Here is a 25,905-nt window from a genome sequence, read left to right as displayed (position 1 = left end):
CGTAAATGTGACGTTTCATTCACCGGAAGGTTAAAGTTTGGGGTCCAATAAGAAAACGTCAGATGTGGAAATAATTCACGTGATCGTATTGACAGATAAAGCACAAGTTTATCCGGCAGTAGTTATCCGTCAGTGTGTGGGGCAATTGCAGGATAAAAGACAATATCTTTGTAACATCTGTGTAAAAGACAATATCTTAGATATCACCTCAAGGTATGAACCCTGTAAAAAGACAATGTATTTTTCAACATTAACCTTCAAACTAACCTTGAATGTAGGTTGCAGCAGCATTATTCATTGATGGTGTTGATAACAGAAAATCTGTTGATAATGAACGTATACTTCCCCTTGTACCTAAGAAGGTGAAGATTACTTACATGATAAGGGTCTTCAATGATATGCAGCTTTGGTGCTATGTGCTATGGGTCGACGGGATCGTAATCTGTCAGCAATTTACAAATAGCCTTGCTTCCTTCAATAGCTTCTTCCTTCAGGTTTGATGGCTTTTAGATATCTGTGAAAATAAGTAATAACACATTGAAACTTTTAAAACCTCACTTTGTACTTGGAGGCACACTTTAAATAATGTTTTAACAGAAAATAGATACTTGATGAAAAATGACTTTATACACTGACATGTTTGGATGCACATACTAGGCTTTTTACCTTAGAGATAATTATACTTGTGTGTATTCTTTTGGCAGCTACAAATATAAAAGGATATACTTAGGGATGGAGTGGGGTTTCTTAATCCATTGGAAATATTTCAAGTTAGATAAATACCATCTAACATTTTTATTAGTTATGTTTTCTGTGAAGGAAATCATGCAGCTCATCAGAATGTACAGAGTTATTAAGGTTGCACAGATGAAAAATGAGTAATTAAGATTGGCAAGAAATTTTAATTGATGTTTACAAAAGGATATTACTTGCATGCAAAATCTCAGATTGCTGAACCAGTTGCAGAAAATATGCAATAAGGTTGCAACAAGTATTTAAGCATTTTATTTCAAGTGATATAATTATACTGGTGTGGTGTGGTGTGGTGTGGTTTTGGGTATTATCAATCTGTTTAAATGTGACCATTGAAATGCTGTTATTCATTGTAAGTGTCGTTTGGGCAATTTTTTTTCAGGAAAGTAATGTACTCGTGTACTAGGATGTTAAATGTTAAATGCACAGTTCTGCCAAATGTGCTAAATTGGCTGTTATTACAAAATCTAAAGCTCCATAGGCATGTTTTACTTACAATCTCAATATCTTATCCAGTCAAGAACAATTTCAAGTATTAAAATAAGAATTAAAAAGTGCCATATATCTTCTTATTATATACTCAAAGATTTATAAAGTCATTTAAATACATTATATTTATTATCACACATAGGTACACCGTACTTGATCTAACTGTCCTTTCTTTTTCCGTAGATCCAAAAACACTGCTTCATCTATAGGAGAACGGCAAATATTTCATGTCCACATAATAGTCAAATAAACAATAAGATATAATATATAGAGAGAATACATGGTTAGTGTCTTACAATACAAGGTTTATTTTGGTGGAAGACTTAGTAAAGCCGAGATGACGAGACTTTGCCGAGTCATCTCGGCTTTCCGTGTCGAGCACCAAAATAAAAGTTGTATTGTTAGATACTAACCGTGTATTCTGTTTATCCTGCAACCATTCTGACATTCAAAACGAAAGCAAATTGTCAGTTATTTACTTGGTTTCGTTAGAAGCGATACGCTTCTTTGATGCGCAGGAAAAGATTTATTCACTAAACGAATGTCAGTGTACTCCATTTTATTGCCGTGGGAAATATATAAGCGCATTCGCAAATAGTACTAGTATTTCTATTCAGTGTGTAATGTCACTGAAACAACGTGAAAATACTAAAAAAGCAATAATTACCCATCAAAGAGTTACTTTACGGTACATACATGTACCTTTACCATGAGCCAAGAAAAAGACGACACCGCCATACGAGATTTTTGACAACGTAAAAATGACGTCTTTCCGGTGAATGTGAAGTCACTTTTTAACTTGACTGAATAACGTTTCATTCACCGTTAGGTTAAAGTTCGAGGTCAAAATAGAAAATGTTCCGTCAGATGTGGAACAAATTCGCGTGATCGTATTGACGGATAAAGCATTTCGTATTGACGGATAAATAGAGAATACATGGTATCTTACAATACAAGGTTTATTTTGGTGCGAGACTTAGGAAAGCCGAGATGACGAGGCTTTGCCGAGTCATTTCGGCTTTCTGTGTCGAGCACCAAAATAAAAGTTGTATTGTTAGATACTAACCGTGTGTTCTGTTTGTCCTGCAACTGTCATGACATTCAAAACGCAGAAAATTGCCAGTTATTCACTTGCTTTTGCGCGAAGCGAGACGCGTCTTTGATGCAGAGGAAAACATTCATTCATTTTTTATCTTTAATAGCGTCAATCATTTTATAACCGTGACGTAACAACGACAAAATAGCTTTAGTACACGACCCCACCAGCCTCCGGGTCATCACAGATATTGCATGACAATATCACAGAACAAAATGTGTCTGAGCAGGGCCACATTGTCATGCAATATCTGTAACGTGACGGTAATCGACGAAATATCTCAATATTTTGCATATAACAATGATGACCCGGAGGTTGGTGGGGTCGTGTACTACAGCTATTTTGTCCTTGTTACGTCACGGTTATAAAATGTTGACACTATTTAAGATAAATTTAACACCCAACACTAAATTTGTATATAATGTGTATTGAGGACAGAAAATGCGACTGCATCACGAATGAATATAAATCCATGTGATGTAGCGCTAGGCTCAATAAATTCTTTAGTTACACAAGAAAAGCTTGAATATTGTAATAAATGTACCGGCTATAATATGATATATTTATACTGTAAAGTAATAAATATCGTATATACAGGTATTTATTTATTATAAATCGATAGTAAATTCTATTTTAGTTTCATGGTTATTACATTTATTTGACTCTATGCATCGCCCTAACCTCACCGACCACGTGCGGTCCTTTATTATACATATACATATTATAACGGCTTATGGACAAGTTATTGAAAGAAGTTATAGCAGAAAACTTTAAAGTATATTGATGATATTGCATGATAATCCAACTACAGGTGGTACATCTGTCCGGCGGCTATTTTCCATGCAATGTGTGGACACGCTTCCACTAGGGTGGGCGTGCACGTGCAAGGACATGGTCATGTAGGGTCAATGTGACACACTCAACCAATCCATTCACTCGCCTCTCATATAGGCCATGGGCTAGGAGGGTCCCACATGCACCCCCCCCCCAAACCTCCGAACCAATATTTTTCTGAACCCTTATGACCCACTGATCACAAATCCAAATGTTAACATTGCATAAGTTGGGATGAACTTCCGGTTATGACGTCATCAAGATGGCCGCCATCTCGAATTTCACTAAAAATTGAAAAATAGTCATAACATTAACATTTTTCAACCGAAGTAGACAAATGAGGTATCAAAATGACCACAATAGAACAACAAATACATATCAGGACCAAAAAATCCAATATATGTAGTGATTTCTACGCAGGAAATGAAAAAATCGGATTTAAAGCTCAAAAATGGTGATTTTTCAGCAAATTTTTCATATTTTGTTTGACGCAGCAAAAATGTTTCCCAACAGCAATCTATTATTTCTAATAAGTTTTTTGACCACTTGTCAATCAGTTTAAGCAACAAAAACAACCAAAACCAATGTTAACATCGTATAAGTTCCGGTTATGACGTCATCAAGATGGCCACCATCTCGAATTTCACTGAAAAATGAAAAATAGTCATAACATTGGCATTTTTCAACTGAAGTAGACAAATGAGGTATCAAAATGACCACAATAGATACAAATACATGTTACATTTGTTACGCTATCAGTAGGTGTTGTGTTATTTTTGAGACGCTGCTAATCTACAAAATTGAGGGTATAACAATAATTTTTTTTTTTTTTTTGCATTTCTATATATTTTGTTGTTGTTGTTTTAACAGATTGATAAGAGGTCAAATAACTGATTGTGAATAATAATTTGTTATTGGGAAACAAATTTGCTGTGTCAAGCCAAATATGAAAAAATGCTGAAAAATTACCATTTTTGAGCTTAAAATATTATTTTTTTCATTTCCTGCGTTCAAATCACTACATATATTGGCTTATTTGGTCACGACATGTATTTGTTGTTCTATTGTGGTCATTTTGATACCTCATTTGTCTACTTATTTCAAGGAAAATATAAACAGTAAATTTCAGTTACCCACTAAATGTCAATTTTGTGGTGACTTGTTTCGCTTATCCATAGTCATTTACATATGCGTTACGCTTCAAATTTTATCTTTATACAAAAATGATTGGCGAGACGAGAATAAAACCTTTAAAATATCGCAAATTACGTAAACTGAGGCATGCGAAATCTGACCTAAATCACCGTCACCATTTTTGTAAAGCGAACCTACAGTTACCCACATCCGGTTGGGTACATTATCAGCAAGAAGTTCATATGACACCGGTACACTTATACAGGAAGTGCATTCGCAGTAACGATAACTCCCGACAGCAAACCAAAATATATCACCTACCAGTCGGTAGGCCTATGTGACTGAAATATACCTAAATGCATTCTATTCGCTGTCTGAGACGAGTCATTAACATTCTTCATCACATCAACCCGACGATTCATTACTCCATGGCTTCATCAACAGAATGTTCCGCTGGGATAATAGGTATTTACTATTGCACATGTTATGATCATGAATGAGGAGTTTGACCTCGGTTACACAGTTACATAAAATTAAAGATGCTCCACCGCTGACAAATGGTATTTTTTTCACTTTCAAAAACAGGAGCAGACGATTTAGTATTTTTCTTCAGTTACAAAAGTTACTTACTTTACACCATTACCAGCATTGAAAAGTTTGAGCTTCTAATTTTACTTCAAGTTTAAAATATGAAAAATAATTAATTGCATCCCGAAAAAAAATCGTAGCACTATATCCTATATGGAATGAAAGAATGATTGCGCATGCACCAAAGGCGAAATAAATTATTCTATGTTATTTTTGGTGTTAATTAGGCACATATATACACGATTAAAAACCAATTATTGTTCGAATAATAAATATCATTTATGTTCTGTCGGCGGTGGAGCATCTTTAAGTTATTTAATGCTTCTTAGTAATTTAATGTTTTTCATTATGGACTGCTGTCAATGCACAATTTGCTAAATGCAATTTGCTAAATGAAATTCTTATTTGCTGAAGAGATAAAAATCACTTTCGCAACTTTTGCTAAGCAAACTGTAAAGTTAGTGTGAGCCCAGAATATATTGCCTGTTTTATCTAAATTTTCCTTTATTGATATTTTAGTTATAGGAGATGAAATATTAAAAGGACAGACTGCTGACACAAACTCTCATTTCATTTGTAAACATCTGTTTTCCTGGGGAGTTAAGGTCAAACGCGTAAGTATAATATTGAAAGAAAAAAAATAGAAAGGAAAAGAAAAACAAGATGAAAGAAATGAAACATATTTAAGAAAAATAGATACAAAGAAAATAATGTAAAATAGCTAGGAACTCTTTTATTTAAAAAAATCTAAATATTGTAAGAAGAAATTAAGGTAATATTGTATGCAAATAGTTTCATGGTAATATCAATTGCACATTAAACTGTATTTTATGTCAAATTAATACTGATTCAATTATTATGATTTTGAAATGATACCAGTATACATGTTTATAAGGATAGATAGCCAATCTTTGATTTATATGACAATATTTTTGATATGTACTGTTTTAAGGTATCAGTCATAGGAGATGACCTTCAGACCATAGCCAAAGAAATATCTGAGTTCTCCCAAAGGTTTACCCATGTGATCACGACAGGGGGCATTGGCCCAACTCACGATGATGTCACATTTGAGGGTAGGTTAAAATCATCTATCTTTGCGTTATTCTGTCTTTGCTTATATAACAGAGTTGTCTCCCTTGTGGGTAGGTATCGTTTGCGTTGTCACTGTTTTGTGAGAAGAACTCCCAAATTTTCTTTAAACGTATGATGTTACACTCGCAAACAACATGACAAAGTCGTAATTCAAACTTAACCACATGGGTAGATAACTCTGTAAGATGAAATACATGTTTATTGTGTCTCCTGAATGAAAATCATGGTACAATGTATCATGACCATAACCATGCTCACATCCAAAGGCAGCAAAACATCAGTAACATTCATTTCATATTTACCACAGAGCATCAGGCTTTTATGACCATGTCTCTGACACAGCGTCACAGTTTCAAATTGAAATCAATATCTATATATAAAGCTACATTTCTGCTAACAGCAATTGAGTTTACAAGGAACTGAACCATGTGTTTTATTCTATAAATGTTTTCTTATCTTTTTAATTACCAAACTTTAAAGTCAGTGTTTATCCTCATTTCCTTGTATCATGTCTGGCAATACTTCTGCAAGAGTTTTGTGTCTATGAGATTAAAAAAGATTTCTCTATCACAGAGATAAAGCTCTCCTACGATTCTGTACATACTAAATAGATCTGGGTCCACTATTCAAAACCATCTCAAGAAGAAAAATTCTAGCAATGCATTGTTTGACGAAAATATATTAAGGCTTGAGAAACAAATTTCAGTTTTCAAGATGCCTTACACAAGGGGACCCTATAGGCCTATTGCTATTATCAGAGCTTACTACTTTCCAGGTTTGATGTCTTGTGGTATATGGTAATAAAAAATAGAAAGGGAATAATGTTGTAATTGACTCTAAGTAAGCCTTTTGTTTCTACACTTTATTCAAAATCAAAATGCTTACCTACATGTATATTTGCATACAGGAGTGGCAAAGGCCTTTGGCGACAAGCTTTCCCCAAACCCGGACATTGTCAAACTGTGTGAAGAGTATTTTGGGGCTGATGATATGTCCTCTCCAAAGATGAAGTTAGCAATGGTAAGTTAAAATCATGGTAGGACTGATTTGTTTGTTTGTTAGACTGTGTAAACACTTATTCTGAGGAGACCTTTCTTAGGTCACCCTAGTCTCAAGTGACCCATTCTTATAGCCTTTTGTCCGTTGTCATCCGTCATATGTCCGTTAACAGTTTATTTTTTCGATTTCTTCTTTTTAAGCAATTTCTGTTTAAATTTCCACAAACCTTTTAAGGCATAAGGTCAATAAAAAATTCAAATTATATGGCCCCCAGCCCCCAGGGGACTGTGGGAGGAGCCAAAAGGGGTAAAATTGACTAAAATTTCAAAAATCTTCTTCTCCACTCACAGATATGGTAGAATCAAATATTCTTCATAGATAGAAAGGTCTTAAGGTCTTTACAAAAACTGTGAATTATATGAACTTGGGTTCTTGCGTTTCTCTGTGGGAAGGGGGTTAAGTTTACTACAGTTTAAATAAGAAAATACATTTATGAACATTATTTGGTCATTTGTAATAGGAAATGAGTCACACTTGGTTAGAATTATTAGCCTCAGATAGCATTTTAACATCCTATCCATATTGGTCCTGGCTAACACCCAGGGGCCAGAGGGGCGAGCTCAAAAGTGGTCAAAATGGCTAAAAATTTAAAATCTTCTTCTGAAGTCACAGATTTGATGGAACCAGATACTCCTCATAGACTGAAAGGTCTTAAGGCCCTTTAAAACAATTGTGAATTTTATGACCCTTGGATCTGAATTCACAGATTTGATGAAACCAAATACTCTTAATAGATTAAAAAGTCAATTTATTACTGACTGACTGCAAGGGTCTGATGGGCCAATATATGGTGTTCATATGTCTTTGTTTACGTATCCGAACTCGGTTGACTATTCAGGCCCATGGGCCTCTTGTTATGTCTTTAATCAACTTCATTTGACTTGATTTAATAGAGGTTAGATTCATGTGTAAATCCACTAGAAAACCGTTTAGTCTTTACAGCACTGTTACAATAAGCGTACATGTGACGGCTAGTCTAGCAAGTGGTTCCGTTGATTGGTAGCTAGTCAGTTTACATGGTAGCTAGTCAGTTTGCCAACGACATTCAATAAGCCGTATAAGCGCATCTCTCATTGGCTGTCGCTTCAATGTAGGGGTGGAGCTAAACAGTCGGAAACGCCTGTCGGCGATTACCAAGATCAGAAACGTGTACTGATTCAGAAGATGATCGGCATTGCAAGCTTTATAATGTAAAAACACATTTTAATTACCTCATGTATAGACTCTGAATCAGCACTACTCTACTCAGTGAAGTACATATCAATGAAGGAAAGAGCTACTGTTGTAGCAGAAAAGTCAGTCAGAAGTTGTACAGAAAAGATATTGCCTGCTTCTACCTAATTATAACTTTACTGCAAGTTGTAGGAAACCAAATCAGGTACAATGTACGACCGACCATCGTGTCTTGTCAAAATATATTCCGATAAAACCCGGCTTTGGCACATACCTGGATGTTAGTAGGGGATGCTATTCCAGCTGTAAGCGTAGATTTTTTAACTTTGTCACCAGTATTTAATCAGATAGATGCATTTGAATCTAGTGTTGACAATTTCTCGGCTAAATTCAACCGACATTTTGTAAACTACCGCCGCGCATGCGCCAACCTCCGAGAACATTACCTGTGAGGGTCGCGCAATTATGAATCAAATTGAATTATAAGTATTTAGGCTATGCATTCAAACTCGACGTCTAAAACTAGAATAACATCCCCTACTAACACCCAGGTATGTGTTAAAACCGTGTTTGATCGGAATATATTTTGACAAGACATAATCTATTGTCAGCCATACCTGATTTGGTTTCCACACCAAACGCTTGCAGCAGAAAAGTCGGGCAGAAGGCGATTCCCTTTTTCCGCTACAACGTAGCTAGATTTGGCTTTGACATTACATGTAACATTACAACAGATAGAAGAATAAATAGATATAAACCTCACACATAAATAAACAAGATGCAAAATTTGAACCATTGGAACTTTGATAGATAAGCTACAGTATGAATATTTCCCGAAGTCGAGAGAAATGGCAAAAAATTTATGGACAACAAATCCTCAAAAATATCGCTTAATAAGTGAAACAAAACAATAACGAATTTTAAATACAGCGATTGGTTGTATACATTGTAAATATAATAATATAGTACACAACATGATCAAACACATTGTGCAACAGAGTTGGGTTTGAACATCAAAGATCCGCTGGCTCCGCCTACTTCACAATGTTGTCGGCGATCTTGTAAGTCGGGGGGCCAATCAGTCGGGCTGCCAATGCTTCAGCCAATCAGCGCCTTCGTTACATGCCAACTAAAATCTAATCTACTGCATCAGTTACCAGCCTACTACATCAGCTACCAGCCAACTTGTCTATCGAGTGAATGAGTGTTGACAGCAACACTTGTTGTAACGGCGCTGTAAATTATTTTGATCAAACGTAGTCACCTAAAGTAGAATATGGATGCCTATTATTTCATACATCATATGGTTTAATAGCAGTTATTACTATGAAGTGGTGCACTGCTGATATGGCATTAATTTGTAAACCTTTTGAACTCTGACATTTAGCTTGACCTTTGTGATATGACCTTGACCTTTATGATATCTTTCTCTTCTTTAAAGGTACCAAGCACTGCAAGGTTAGTGTATGGTGTCAGTAAAAAAACAGGCGAAAGAAATAAGTTTCCTTTGGTGGTATGCAAGAATGTTTGTGTTTTTCCAGGAGTTCCTTCGATACTTGAACGCTCCTTTGTCACTATGGAGGTAACTATCAACCTGTTTATAATCTTATTTTTCCAGGCTTCAAATTTCAGACTTTTTTTACTTGCTATTTGCATGTAGATGTCCCAGAATAGAAAGCAGAAAAATATGTATTTGCTGATTTAGCAGCAACTGTAACAACTTCATCATGATTGTGAATAATTTGATTTTAATGGAAAATATGAGGACACAGTTCTTACTATAATATTGATATACCTGTACTTCTAACATCATCATGCAAAGTAAATCATATAATTTAAAACAAAACTATAAGTTGAAAATGGAGATTTAATTACAAGTAAAACTTTTTATAGCATGTTCAAATTTACAGCACTTAATTGCTGTTTTTAACAAGTGACATCAAATGTTAAATTCGAGGCCTGACCTTCAAGTATGAAAGCCTTAATGTCTACAAATGTTTATACTTATACAGTATGCAACATGTTTTACTGAGATTTACTCTGATACAGGACCTGTTTAAGAACCCCGCTGGGGAATGTTACATGGAAGAGATTTACGTGGAGAAGGATGAGGTCTCTATTGCTGCAGTGCTCAATGAGTTTGCCGATAAGTACAGAAGGGTGATAGCTCTTGGATCTTATCCAGATTTCACTAACAGGTAACAGGTTTTTTTTTTAAGCTTCGAAAGCCATAAAATACGTTTTTGTTCTTACCCCATTTTTAGACAAAAGCGTATCTGATCAATTTTCTCTGAATAGTTTTAAAAAGTCAGAGACTTATATACTCACGGTTTGACATTAACGGTTGCCCAATAGCCCAGGGCAAGTAGAACACTGGTTCGGGCAATTGAACTCTGCATCTATTTGCCCGATCAGGCAACCTACTGACAGTGAAAACTTACAAACCTTGTAACATGTAATATCATGCAGAATAAATATTTCACCAATCCTTGCTGATACATCGCTGTGTTATTTTATTTAAATCCAACATACAAACTTTTAAACGTGTTTCCGGCCCGGAATATGACCTATTTACGGTTTGTGTCCGATTTGTGTCTAGATACAAAATGGCAGGTTTATTTTGATGAAGTGTGGTTTTACCTCGAGCTCTTAAAAAAATCTAAACAATAGTACGTAAAAACACTAGAAAGAGAGTTGTTCTACCAAAATGGAAAGAAAGACTATCCATGGCTAGACTTAAATGAGTCATCTAGTCTGATGCATGGCCAGTCATGTTTCAAGTTGAATTAGGCCTAATCGTCTTGATTCCAGTTTCGTACTAGGAACTGACACATTAGGACTAGGGAGCATTAAATCACATTGAAACAGTTCAGGGCATTTAAATGCTGAAAAGCATTATCAAATAGAAGAAAAAAACAAAAGAATGAATTAGCTGTGTTTTGTTCTTATTTCGGAGATATAGAAACCAGTTGTTCTGTCGGTAATTTAACTGGACGACCTGAAGTAGTTGGCGCACTGGATAGTAATACTAACACTAAAACAGTAAAAATTTATAGTGAAATAACTGTAAAAAATTATTGGGAAATGAAAAACAAACATCTTCTGATTAATCAATACCTTATTTTGAAGTCAATAATGATGATAGATCCATACAAAATGCAACAGTATTAAAATGAAAAATGGTGTTAAAGCTTAAGAGTGATTACTTAATATATAAAGTAAAACATCTTAAGTTTTCATACAAAATCAATTTATTAAAATTGCAATTTTACTTTCTCAAATTAGGTCTGGGCAAGTAAAACTCAAAGTCACTTGCCCTATAGGGCAAGTAATTAAGTTTAAAAGTAAATGTTGAACCCTGTATACATGGTATTATAAAGATCATTATACATGTAATTTGTATTGTGTCCATAAAATACAAAATTCTTCATCAAGGAATTAACACATCCATAAAGCTTACTTATGTATATGTAAGTAAGGAAGTTTTGATTTGCTTATAATGATTATTGATAGCTTATACTGAGTTTTTACTGCCAGACTAAGAAGGCAACACAGTATCTTACTTGTTGGAACTGATTGATTTCAGTCTGTAATACAAGAGTTATCTCCCCTACAATTGTACTTCTTTTTGTCTCATTTGTGTTGGAAAGTTTAATATTAAAATTTATCATTAATATGGAAATAAATTCACTTGTACATATACACATGGTGAGCAGCAAACATAATTATATGATCATTATATATATATAAGTATATGTATGATACATGAACATGACTGAAAGAGGCTATAATTGAGGAAAAAACTCAAAATAGACAACTTTATGTTAAGTACCACAAGAAAAGGTTTTGTAAATACTTCCTACTTTTCCAGAGATTTATTTGTTTCATGTTTTGAAATATTGATTGAAACCTTTTTATGTATAGTTATACTTCTCAATCAATATTTCTTAAATTAATATTGAATTTTTGCCATTACTCATATCAATATCTATGTTACCTTAAACCTTAAAAATGGGGAGTATTTTTGGTTCATTGTTACAAAAATTTTATAATGAATCAATTCATTTTTGAGCAATGATGTTTTCGTCCTTACAGCTTTTATAAAGTAAAACTGACGCTGGAGTCAAACAATGCTGATGTCCTCTGTCAAGCCAAACAGGGTCTCATCAATAAACTCCCTCAAGGTAGGCTAGATATTTCTTTATACTTGGGGGCGAATCCCTATATACATACAAACATTAAATGCCTGTATACATACAAACATTTAATGCCTTTCTACACACAAACATTTAATGCCTTTATACACACAAACATTTAAGGCCTGTATACATACAAACATTTAATGCCTGTATACATACAAACATTTAATGCCTGTTTACATACAAACATTAAATGCCTGTATACATATAACCATTTAATGCCTGTATACATACAAACATTTTTAAAATGCCTTTATACACACAAACATTAATGTCTGTATATGTACAAACATTTAATTCCTGTATACATATAAACATTTAATGCCTGTATACATACAAACATTAAATGCCTGTATACATATAAACATTTAATGCCTGTATACACACAAACATTTAATGCCTGTATACATTTAAGCATTGAACGCCTTTCAGTTAGCATTCATAGCCAATATGAATGCAAACTGGACAGAGGCAAATTCCATGAAGCGCTAGCAAGATTATATTATGCGGGGTTTTATATCAAGATTATATTATCTGGGCTCGACATTAACCATTGCCCGACTGCCTGGGGCAGGTCAGACCTCCTGTCGGGCAGGTTAGTTAGTCTGTGACTTTGCACGACTGAGCAGCTGGATATATATACATAGTGCCATTTATTCTTGTTTAGGCTGATGAACAGTTGATATTACAATCATTAAGATTAAAGTAAGGGTCTGCAACAAAATCTGAGCTAGCCTATGATTGCATAATTAGTCATGGTCAAACAGATGTTTGTACAACCCTACAGTCTTAACAAGATTTTGACAGACAGCATGGCAAAGTGGTAGCTCTAAAACAATGGTATAACAATGGTAGAAATCATAAGTTTATCATTATGTGCAAGATAAATGATGCATGACCAGCATTTGACTAAAAATCAAGAAATTGATATGTTATGTTAGCCATGCCTGGCTACACATGCTTTCACTAATAATGACACAGTTTTTTGTTCGTATAATATTGTTATAGCTAAGACACCTCTATTCATCTGGTAAATTATCACTGATACTGTGTGGACTAAAGAGAAAATATATCAAAGCAGATTGGTAGGGTCAGGGGAGTCATTAGATTTGGAAGGTTCCTGATAATTATCACTAGACCGACTGGACAGTATAGGAACAATTTATTGCTTGTCTACTTTTCATAAAGGCTAAGCATGTTTTTGAAATTGTTCATTGTCATATAAACCATATTATGGACTAGGTTATAAGTGTGTGATTTTATAATTATTCAAAAACTTATTATATGGGAACCCCCCCCTTGGAAATAAGCCTTCGTGGCTTTGATGAGTTATCCTAGGTAAAGAGTTACATGTATAATGTTTGTTAATTTGTAACTTTACGTTGAACTATCTAAATGTACATTTGTGATATATCTATGTATTGATATCTGTATGTCCAACCAAACCGCAACATGATGTTTGTCTGTTTGTTACTTTACCTGAATAAATATTATTATTATTATTATTAACAGGACATTGGGAACACAATCTAAATTAAGAAAATCAAAAGGAATGATAAATTAATCATAGAATATTTTTTCTCAAACTAAATCTAATAGGAAATCATTTGACATAAAAATGGGAGCTTGACATATGCAATGATTTGAAAATATACAACTGCCTAAAACATGTATTACAGTATTATTATCATTTTGCATTAAATTTTATTGAGCAAGTCAAATTTCCAGTTGGGCAGGTAGGTTTTTGTGGCTTCCTGCCCAACACAGCATGTGCTTAAAGATGCTCCACCGCTGACAAATGGTATTTTTTCACTATCAAAAACTGGAGCAGATGATTTAGTATTTTTTTCTTCTGTTACAAAAGTTACTTAGTTTACACCATTACCACCATTGAAAAGTTTGAGCTTCAAATTTTATTTCAAATCAAGTTTAAAATAAGAAAAAAAAATTAATTGCATCCAGGAAAAATTCCGTGGCACTATATCCTATATGAAATAAAGTACTGATTGCCCATGCACCAGAGTCAAACTAAATTATTTTATATTAGTTTTTGTGTTAATTAGACATATATATACACGATTTAACACCAATTATTGTTCAAATAATGAATATCATTTATGCTCAGCTGTCAGCGTTGGAGCATCTTTAAAAAAAGTTAATGTCAAGCCCTGTTTTTGAGGAGTTTTATATCAAGATTATTAATTGGAGTTTTATATCAAGATTATATTATGAGAGGTTTTATATGTCAAGATTATATCATGAGGGGTTTATATCAAGATTATATTATGAGGGTTTTTATTTCAAGGTTATATTATTCGCAGTCTTATATTAAGATTATCTTAAGTGGGGTTTTATATCAAGATTACATTATGAAGGGATTTCTATCAAGATTACATTATGTGGGGTTTTATATATCAAGATTATGTTATGTGGAGTTTTATATATCAAAATTTAATTATGAGGGGTTTATATTAAGATCTTATCATTAGGGATTTTATATCAAGATTATATTATGAGGGTTTTATAGGTTACATTATTCGTGGTTTTATATTCAGATTATCTTAAGTGGGGTTTTATATCAAGATTACATTATGAAGGGATTTCTATCAAGATTACATTATGTGGGGTTTGATATCAAGATTATGTTATGTGGAGTTTTATATTAAGATCTTATCATTAGGGATTTTATATCAAAATTATATTATGAGGGGTTTTATTATCAAGATTTTATTATGAAGGGTTTATCTCAAGATTACTTTATGAGGGGTTTTATATCAAGATTTTATGATGAGGGGTTTATATCAAGATTATGTTATGAAGGGATTTCTACCAAAATTGTATTATGAGGGGCTTAATATACCAAGATTATGTTATGAGGGGCTTTATATCAAGATTATGTTATGAGGGGCTTTATATCAAGATTATATATATTACCGGTATGTGGGGTTTTATATCAAGAATAGATTATGTGGGGTTTATATCAAGCTTACACTACTTTATGTGTGGTTTTCAAGATTATATTATGTTGGGTTTTATATTAAGATGTTATGATTTATATCAAGAATATATCATGTGGGGTTTATATCAAGATTACAGTATATTATGTGGGGTTTGATATCAAGATTATGTTATGTGAGGTTTTATATCAAGATCTTATTATGAGGGTTTTATATCAAGATTTTATCATGAGGGGTTTTATATCAAGATTTTATCATGAGGGGTTTTTATCAAGATTATATTACGAAGGGTTAAAAAGTTGTTTTTTTTATCTGAGGTGTTATATCAAGACTATAGTATATTGTATCATATATATCTAGGTTTTACTTCATTGTGCATTTTATATAAAGATTGTAATATTTAGAGTTTTATATTCAGATTTAAATGCACAGTTTACTGTATTGTATACAATTATTGAAGTTTTATTCATTGTGAAGCTATTATGATATATTAAGATTTAGTTGTTGTATACAATTTAAGATATATGATTTATATGCCAAGGTAATATTGCATATTCTTAAAGTACATGTGTATATGTAATGAAATAGATATGAGCATCAGCTGTGTTGATGGGGTATTGATTTGTTCTGTCAGAATATTACCACGACGGTTGGTAATAATAGCCAAATGATACATATATTTTAGATGTAAAGATCAGCTGCTGTTGCCTATTTTGTGATTTCTAGAATGAGAATTAATTGGCCATCAATGTATGGATGCAGTTTGTAATATTTAAGTCAGTGAATGGGCAATGTATAAGGTATGTTACTCAGTAGAAGGTCACTGTCATCAAAAATAGAAAATTCACTTTTTGTGTAATAAATGAGGAGGGTGATAATAGGTTCAGGTTGTCCAGCTTTTGACACAATGATCAATGGACTACTCCTCCTATTTAAGTGCAGCTCTTCTAAAATGGAATGAAAATAATTATACCGTACACATGATGATTTCGATAGAAAGACAAAATCATATTAATTATGTATTAACAAATATATAGAGCAGTTTTAAGCTACTTAGATGCAGATTTCAATGGAACTTAATGGCAATGATCCTTTTATGCCAGAACACTTACACACATACATAGTGTATCTCCATCTGTTTAAGAATTATATGCCTCTTAATTGTAACAAAAGAGGGGAGGTTTTTGGCCGAGGAGGTATTATTTGGCTTCCTGGATGACAGTTCTTGTTTTAGGTTGATTGCAAAACAAGTTATTTAACTTGTAAAAAGAAAACCCACTTTATAAAGGGATAATGAGAGGAAACCACAGTGCCAGTAGAAAACCCAAGTATAAGGCATGTGACCCCTGACCTTTTTGCGTCCATGCTGCCGATAAAACCTCGACAGACATTATTTCAAACTGTTTATAAACTACATGCTTAGGAGTTGAAAAAATATACCAGTTGGGTATATCTAAGTGTTTAAAGTTTTTTGAAAATGCAATTTTTTATCTAAAAAGAATATTTGAGCTTTTATAATATTGGTTATAAAACATACAGCTTCGTGTTAATCTATATTTATTAGTCAGGATATTTTATAATAGTACAGATTAATTATAAATGGAAGCTTACTAGCTAATTACTACTTCAGCTAGACAAATACCTTATAAGTAACAATACAGCCTAATGTCTCTAACTGTTTATAAATATGTACTTTTGTATCATTGATAGTTGCTATGGAAACCATGACATCCTATACAGTAGTGAGATGGTACATGTATGACAGGAGACACTGTCTTACACCTGTATGTTAAATAGCCTGAAATCTATAAATACAGTTTAACCTGACATCTGTATACACATGTGTATGTAAATCTGCACATATGTCTGTTATCTTGTGGTGATCAGAAAGTAAATACCAGGTGACGAAGACCGGTATATAGACATCAATATGTCTGTAGCACTGTCATCAGGTAAACACTGTCTTCTTAATCATCAACATTAGAAAGAGTTCAAGCATGTTTTTAGGCAGCTTTATGCTTTTACATAAAAACTCATTTTCTGTTGTCAGTGTGAGTAATAGCTATAAGGTAGGTATACAGATTGATCTATACAGGGTCATGGTGACATTTGCATTATCTTACATAGGTAGATTACATGTCTGAAAGACATCTGAGATTTACAGTTTGACATCTATCCTTTAATGACCTTTTCTGATATGATCATACACGGGATATTGTACCTGTAGCACAGGGTTATTGAAGGTTAAGTGTGTGGGTTAAAATTTATTTAAAAGTTTATCCTATTAACAACCAGGGTCATGTAAGGACATACCAGGTTTGTTGGTGGAGGAAAGCCAGAGTTCCCTGAGAAAAACCACAGACCAGGCGTCAGTACCTGGCAGCTGTCCCACATGGGATTCGAACTTGCGACCCAGAGGACTGGAGGCCTTAGTGTGGTAATATGTCGCCACATCTTAACCACTCTGCCCCTATTAAGGTTAAGTCTAAAAAATAAATGTTAAACACCTTTACCACTAAGCCACCATGGACATCTTAGTTACAAGGAGTAGCATCTAAAATAATGGATCTATACATAATGAAAATGCTAATATACTGAATTTTCTATGTCCATTAGAATGGTACAGATCCTTCTTGGATGTTGTATTCTTCTGATAAATCGTTTTATCTTAAAAAACAATAAGATATGGAATTTTTATCAGGATATGAATTTCTTTTTAGTGTTCATACATATACGCTACCTTATTTGACCTAATAAGCGCCCAGGACATAAAAAATTGCAATATGAAGGGGCACTCAAAAGGACTAGGACTAACATTTCACAGAATTATTCTGTATTTGCCTATAACAGAGTTATCTGCCCTTACGGGTAGGTATTGATTGTGACTTCATGTATTTGCGAACGTAACGTCATACTTTTCGGAGAAAACGATGTAAATTTCGCTCACAAAATAATGACGTAATAATCAATACCTATTCGCAAGGGAGCTAACTCTGTAATATGCAAAGACAGAGTTACAAATCGTAAGCCATTTAAACCTATTTACAAAAGAAATCAAATAAAGAAATCTATATAGTTTTTATTATTTCAGTCAGTAGTAAAGTCAAATTCAGGCCTCAAAAAGGGGGAGTGGCGCTTATCAGGTCAAATATGGTATAATTTTTGCCTCATACCTTCATAAAGGACTATTTATAATAGTTACTGGGTTATTTGGGTTTCCAGATGAACAATTTTATTTCACTTTGATAAAACTGATGGTTTGTAATTGGGAATGTAATAGAACACCAATGTGTGTACAAGGTTACTGTTGATAATTACAAGTACTATAACACAGAATTAAACTTCAGTTTGAAGTTTTGACCTGCATTTGAAGCCAATTTTCATGCATAAATTTAAATGTAATCTTAGATATGATTTGATTTCATCAAGTAATTTGTTGTTGTTATTATTAATGAATCTGTATTGTTGTCTAGGCTGCGTGGTCAACTTTGACAAGGACCTAGTAGTTCTGCACGAGTTATTTCCCCAGTTTTGTTGTCCAGGCTCTGTGGTAAACTTTGACAAGGACCTAGTAGTTTTGTATGAGTTATTTCCCCTGCTTTGTTGTCCAGGCTCTGTGGTAAACTTTGACAAGGACCTAGTAGTTCTGTGTGAGTTATTTTCCCTGTTTTGTTGTCCATTTTGTTGTCCAGGCTCCGTGGTAAACTTTGACAAGACCTAGTAGTTCTGTGTTAGTTATTTCCCCTGTTTTGTTGTCCAGGCTCTGTGGTAAACTTTGACAAGACCTAGTAGTTCTGTGTGAGTTATTTCCCCTGTTTTGTTGTCCAGGCTCTGTGGTAAACTTTGACAAGACCTAGTAGTTTTGTTTGAGTTATTTCCCCTGCTTTGTTGTCCAGGCTCTGTGGTAAACTTTGACAAGACCTAGTAGTTTTGTTTGAGTTATTTCCCCTGTTTTGTTGTCCATGCTCCGTGGTAAACTTTGACAAGGACCTAGTAGTTCTGTGTGAGTTATTTCCCATGTTTTGTTGTCCAGGCTCTGTGGTTAACTTTGACAAGGACCTAGTAATTCTGTGTGAGTTATTTCCCCTGTTTTGTTGTCCAGGCTCTGTGGTAAACTTTGAAATAGATGTAGTAGTTTTGTGTGAGTTATTTCCCCTGTTTTGTTGTCCAGGCTCTGTGGTAAACTTTGACAAGGACCCTGTAACCAATGCTGCAGATAGAGTATACAGTATCCTCCAGTCTAACACAGTGGACAAGCAATTCTGTGACAAGCTACAACATTCCATCAACATCATCGAACAAAGTCTGGAAAGATATAGGTAATATAATCATCTAAACTCATATTTTGTGTAGGCCTTTGGTTTTAAAGTACATGTATAGATTCAAGAAGTGAAATGATATATTTGTTAATACAATCTTTATACCATTGTAATTAGTTGTCTTTCACTAGAATAAAATGATTTAGTGGTTAGCTCTTCATAAATTCTCCTAACAGATTTAAAAGGAAGATAAAATTATTACACTAAAGGCTACTGTAACATCTATTAAATCTGTCATCTCCTTTGAATTAGTTTTCCTAAAAGAGACAAATATACACATATTGTAGCTAGGAAAAATATCAACCTTCAGAAACTTTGGACAGGTAAAAGGCAAGCAGTACAATATGTATTGTATTCCCCTTGTGATAGAGTACATATAAATCATCAAATATCATTAAGTGCTTATTTTATTTTCAGATTAGAAGAAATATGTATTGGATTTAACGGAGGCAAAGATTGCACAGCCATATTACATTTATTCCACGCCGTCATCAGAAGGTATATATAGCATCTTGTTGACAATTACACTTGTCATGCATAAACTTCTAATTATTATGTATGTTTTTGCAAAGTACATCTACTAAATCGTGTGGACAGGAGATACATCATGATTCAGGGACAGCAGAAGTGGATAAAGTGGTCCTCCTCCATCATGATTCAGGGACAGCAGAAGTGGATAAAAAGGTCCTCCTCCATCATGATTCAGGGACAGTGGAAGTGGATAAAGTGGTCCTCCTCCATCATGATTCAGGGACAGTGGAAGTGGATAAAGTGGTCCTCCTCCATCATGATTCAGGGACAGTGGAAGAGGATAAAGTGGTCCTCCTCCATCATGATTCAGGGACAGTGGAAGTGGATAAAGTGGTCCTCCTCCATCATGATTCAGGGACAGTAGAAGTGGATAAAGTGGTCCTCCTCCATCATGATTCAGGGACAGCAAAAGTGGATAAAGTGGTCCTCCTCCATTATGATTCAGGGACAGTGGAAGTGGATAAAGTGGTCCTCCTCCATCATGATTCAGGGACAGTGGAAGTGGATAAAGTGGTCCTCCTCCATCATGATTCAGGGACAGTGGAAGAGGATAAAGTGGTCCTCCTCCATCATGATTCAGGGACAGTGGAAGAGGATAAAGTGGTCCTCCTCCATCATGATTCAGGGACAGCGGAAGTGGATAAAGTGGTCCTCCTCCATCATGATTCAGGGACAGTGGAAGTGGATAAAGTGGTCCTCCTCCATCATGATTCAGGGACAGCAGAAGTGGATAAAGTGGTCCTCCTCCATCATGATTCAGGGACAGCAAAAGTGGATAAAGTAGTCCTCCTCCATTATGATTCAGGGACAGCAGAAGTGGATAAAGTGGTCCTCCTTCATCATGATTCAGGGACAGCAGAAGTTGATAAAGTGGTCCTCCTCCATCATGATTCAGGGACAGTGGAAGTGGATAAAGTGGTCCTCCTCCATCATGATTCAGGGACAGCGGAAGTGGGTAAAAGGTCCTCCTCCATCATGATTCAGGGACAGTGGAAGTGGATAAAGTGGTCCTGCTCCATCATGATTTAGGGACAGCGGAAGTGGATAAAGTGGTCCTCCTCCATCATGATTCAGGGACAGTGGAAGTGGATAAAGTGGTCCTCCTCCATCATGATTCAGGGACAGTGGAAGTGGATAAAGTGGTCCTCCTCCATCATGATTCAGGGACAGCAGAAGTGGATAAAGTGGTCCTCCTCCATCATGATTCAGGGACAGCAGAAGTGGATAAAGTGGTCCTCCTCCATCATGATTCAGGGACAGCAAAAGTGGATAAAAAGGTCCTCCTCCATCATGATTCAGGGACAGCAAAAGTGCATAAAGTAGTCCTCCTCCATTATGATTCAGGGACAGCAAAAGTGGATAAAGTGGTCCTCCTCCATCATGATTCAGGGACAGTGGAAGTGGATAAAGTGGTCCTCCTCCATCATGTTTCAGGGACAGCGGAAGTGGATAAAGTGGTCCTCCTCCATCATTATTCAGGGACAGTGGAAGTAGATAAAGTGGTCCTCCTCCATCATGATTCAGGGACAGTGGAAGTGGATAAAGTGGTCCTCCTCCTTCATGTTTCAGGGACAGCGGAAGTGGATAAAGTGGTCCTCCTCCATCATGATTCAGGGACAGTGGAAGTGGATAAAGTGGTCCTCCTCCATCATGATTCAGGGACAGCGGAAGTGGATAAAGTGGTCCTCCTCCATCATGATTCAGGGACAGTGGAAGTGGATAAAAAGGTCCTCCTCCATCGTGATTCAGGGACAGTGGAAGTAGATAAAGTGGTCCTCCTCCATCATGATTCAGGGACAGTGGAAGTGGATAAAGTGGTCCTCCTCCATCATGTTTCAGGGACAGCGGAAGTGGATAAAGTGGTCCTCCTCCATCATGATTCAGGGACAGTGGAAGTGGCTAAAGTGGTCCTCCTCCATCATGATTCAGGGACAGTGGAAGTGGATAAAGTGGTCCTCCTCCATCATGATTCAGGGACAGTGGAAGTGGATAAAAAGGTCCTCCTCCATCATGATTCAGGGACAGCGGAAGTGGATAAAGTGGTCCTCCTCCATCATGATTCAGGGACAGTGGAAGTGGATAAAGTGGTCCTCCTCCATCATGATTCAGGGAAAGTGGAAGTGGATAAAAAGGTCCTCCTCCATCGTGATTCAGGGACAGTGGAAGTGGATAAAGTGGTCCTCCTCCATCATGATTCAGGGACAGTGGAAGTGGATAAAGTGGTCCTCCTCCATCATGTTTCAGGGACAGCGGAAGTGGATAAAGTGGTCCTCCTCCATCATGATTCAGGGACAGCAAAAGTGGATAAAGTGGTCCTCCTCCATCATGATTCAGGGACAGCAGAAGTGGATAAAGTGGTCCTCCTCCATCATGATTCAGGGACAGTGGAAGTAGATAAAGTGGTCCTCCTCCATCATGATTCAGGGACAGTGGAAGTGGATAAAATGGTCCTCCTCCATCATGATTCAGGGACAGTGGAAGTGGATAAAGTGGTCCTCCTCCATCATGATTCAGGGACAGCAAAAGTGGATAAAGTGATCCTCCTCCATCATGATTCAGGGACAGCGGAAGTGGATAAAGTGGTCCTCCTCCATCATGATTAAGGGACAGTGGAAGTAGATAAAGTGGTCCTCCACCATCATGATTAAGGGACAGTGGAAGTGGATAAAGTGATCCTCCTCCATCATGATTCAGGGACAGCAAAAGTGGATAAAGTGATCCTCCTCCATCATGATTCAGGGACAGTGGAAGTGGATAAAGTGGTCCTCCTCCATCATGATTCAGGGACAGCAAAAGTGGATAAAGTAGTCCTCCTCCATCATGATTCAGGGACAGTGGAAGTGGATAAAGTGGTCCTCCTCCATCATGATTCAGGGACAGTGGAAGTAGATAAAGTGGTCCTCCTCCATCATGATTCAGGGACAGTGGAAGTAGATAAAGTGGTCCTCCTCCATCATGATTCAGGGACAGTGGAAGTGGATAAAGTGGTCCTCCTCCATCATGATTCAGGGACAGTGGAAGTGGATAAAGTGGTCCTCCTCCATCATGATTCAGGGACAGCGGAAGTGGATAAAGTGGTCCTCCTCCATCATGATTCAGGGACAGCGGAAGTGGATAAAAAGATCCTCCTCCATCGTGATTCAGGGACAGTGGAAGTGGATAAAGTGGTCCTCCTCCATCATGATTCAGGGACAGCGGAAGTGGAAAAAGTGGTCCTCCTCCATCATGATTCAGGGACAGTAGAAGTGGATAAAGTGGTCTTCCCCACCCCAAAGTCATCTGGCTTTCTTTCCCATATCTTTTTTTTCTTCATTTGCATTACAGTTTTCATCACAGTCCATTCTGTTTTGGTATATGCATAGGAGATGGATGCATTTTCTTGTCTTATCATATATTTTTTGACAATTTTGCATTTATTTACCTTATCGTTGTCGACAGTCTAAGTAATTTCACTTCTAGTCAATACATTACAATTAAATCAAATGTCCATTACTATTACTACAATTATTCCGTAATTTACGTGAAAATCACTATTGCTATTTCTACAATTATTTTAAATATTGTACAGAAAAAAGGATGTGTCTAATTTTATTTGACAGAAAGTATCCAGACTATACAGATAAGTTAAGAGCTCTATACATTAGAAGTAAACTTCCATTCCCAGAAGTTGAAAAGTTTATACAGATCTCCAGAGACAGGTAAGGAAGAGTTTTTATATCTGACCTACAGTCATCATGTTCTGTCTGACGTCGTCTACCATGTGTAACCTTTCATTCAAATGACTTCTTCACACTAGCCAAAATGTCCAGGGTACTGATATTTGGCCTGTACATAGCATGATGGGAGGAAGGCCTACCAAGTTTGCTCACATGAATGACCTTGACCTTTTTTCACAGTCACAGGGGTCAGAAAGGCTTACGTCTTTAAACTATTTCTTGTCAATAAGTAAGAGACCTACATGTATAGAGTACTGTTATTGAGCACGATACCCTGATATTGGGCATGTGGCATGCTGGAATAAACGACTACCAAGTTTGTTCAGATAAATGAGCTTGACCTTCATTCAAGGTCACAGGGGTCAAATAGTTAAAAATCTTTAAACAACATGGGCATGTGACATGTTGGGATGAAGCGCTACCAAGTTTGTTCAAATGAATGACCTCGACTTTCATTCCAGGTCACAGGGGTCAAATAGGCTAAAATCTTTAAACTACTTCTCCTTAATAACCAAGAGGGCTAGGAACCTGATATTGAGCATGTGGCATGCTGGGATAAAGGGCTTCCAAGTTTGTTCAAATGAATGACCTTGACTTTCATTCAAGGTCACAGGGGTCATATAGGCTAAAGTCTTTAAACAACTTCTTCTTAATAACCAAACAGTCTAGGGACCTGATATTGGGCCTGTGGCAAGCTGGGATCAAGGGCTTCAAAATTTGTTCAAATGAATGACCTTGACCATCATTCAAGGTCACAGGAGTCAAATAGGCTAAAATCTTTAAGCGACTTCTTTTTAATAACCAAGAGGCAAAGAGGCCTCTAATGTGCTTAGGGATGATATCAATTCTTATTTACTCTATTTGTTTTGTATGAACCATGTATGATTACCAGATTGCAGGTGAGCGATTCAGGCCCATTGGGCCCTTGTTTTACTCGCATTTGATTACAGTGAAATATTCCGAAAAAATCTGAAAAATAAAATCTGAAAATGCTTTTAGCCTTTCATCACAGATTGTTAGCAATATTTTTATTACTGAATTATTTGTGATGTTTCCCAGATACAACCTACATATGCTGAATTTCAATGGTAGGATTCGGGACTGTCTGGGTGAGCTTCATTCACTGCATCCGCACATTAAGGCCGTTGTCATGGGAACCAGGAAAACAGACCCTTATTCTAGTAAGTTTACTCTTTATACCAAAATATAGTACTAAATCTGCTTAAAAAGTATCAAACTGAAATCAGTATTGATAAGGAAAATTGACATGATTTATACCTGAATTTTATCTGATTTAGCAGTCACCTGTGAATACAAAACACCTGTTTAAAATGATTTTTGTATTTGTCTTTTATTGACAGGTTTGACTGTACAATTTACATGGGAAATGCTATACCGGTACTGTGTTAACTAGGGTACTCAGTCATTAATATTGGCATAAATGTTTCACAATGATTGGTAAATAAGCATTGGTTGTCATAATTTTGACTTGCATTGGTGTGTACCATACATTGGAGTTATAGTACATCTAGTGGTGCACATTAATAGCACACCATGACAGATATGCTAGAACACCCAATGTATGTCAAAAGTATGACAAGCAATGCTTATATTTACATTTAAAGTGGTCATTTTCATTTTAAGAAGAAAATATATAATAATAAAGCATGAAAATAAAACTTATACGTCTGTATAGAAAAAAATATCAGTCGATAGAACAGCCTAAAATTTGGCGGGCAATACTGGGTGGCACTGGCTTCTGGTCAGTTGTCCTGAACAAGCAACTAAACAATAGCTGTAGATGAAATAGTCCTATCAATAAACCAAAAATACAAAGATAAATACAACAGTTCAATCCATTTCAAATATTTTAATTAGAATATGTTTTCATATTGATCAATTTTATGAATGAATTTTCACACTGAATAAAACCCAGTGTTTTCATGACGTCTTGAACTCTGA

The 25,905-nt window shown here is 35.6% G+C and overlaps 1 protein-coding gene across 1 annotated transcript in view; it reads left to right on the top strand.

Annotated features, from left to right (window-relative positions):
• Positions 1–4,367: 4,367 nt before the first annotated feature.
• The window catches only part of LOC138329671 (FAD synthase-like), a 43,606-nt gene continuing 22,068 nt past the window's right edge, over positions 4,368–25,905 (top strand). Inside the window, exons 1-11 of the mRNA XM_069276918.1 lie at positions 4,368–4,771; positions 5,414–5,508; positions 5,847–5,970; positions 6,897–7,009; positions 9,663–9,803; positions 10,271–10,419; positions 12,317–12,405; positions 19,549–19,696; positions 20,114–20,194; positions 23,827–23,925; positions 25,003–25,124. Of these exons, the coding sequence (XP_069133019.1) occupies positions 4,663–4,771; positions 5,414–5,508; positions 5,847–5,970; positions 6,897–7,009; positions 9,663–9,803; positions 10,271–10,419; positions 12,317–12,405; positions 19,549–19,696; positions 20,114–20,194; positions 23,827–23,925; positions 25,003–25,124 (1,270 nt within the window). The 5' untranslated portion in view covers positions 4,368–4,662. The remainder of the gene's footprint in view (positions 4,772–5,413; positions 5,509–5,846; positions 5,971–6,896; positions 7,010–9,662; positions 9,804–10,270; positions 10,420–12,316; positions 12,406–19,548; positions 19,697–20,113; positions 20,195–23,826; positions 23,926–25,002; positions 25,125–25,905) is intronic.

This window comes from Argopecten irradians, chromosome 8 (genome assembly GCF_041381155.1).
Source record: "Argopecten irradians isolate NY chromosome 8, Ai_NY, whole genome shotgun sequence".
Classification (NCBI taxonomy): Eukaryota; Metazoa; Mollusca; class Bivalvia; order Pectinida; family Pectinidae; genus Argopecten; species Argopecten irradians.
The sequence above is the reverse complement of the archived record's forward strand: the minus strand, read 5'-3'. Positions and strand labels throughout refer to the sequence as shown.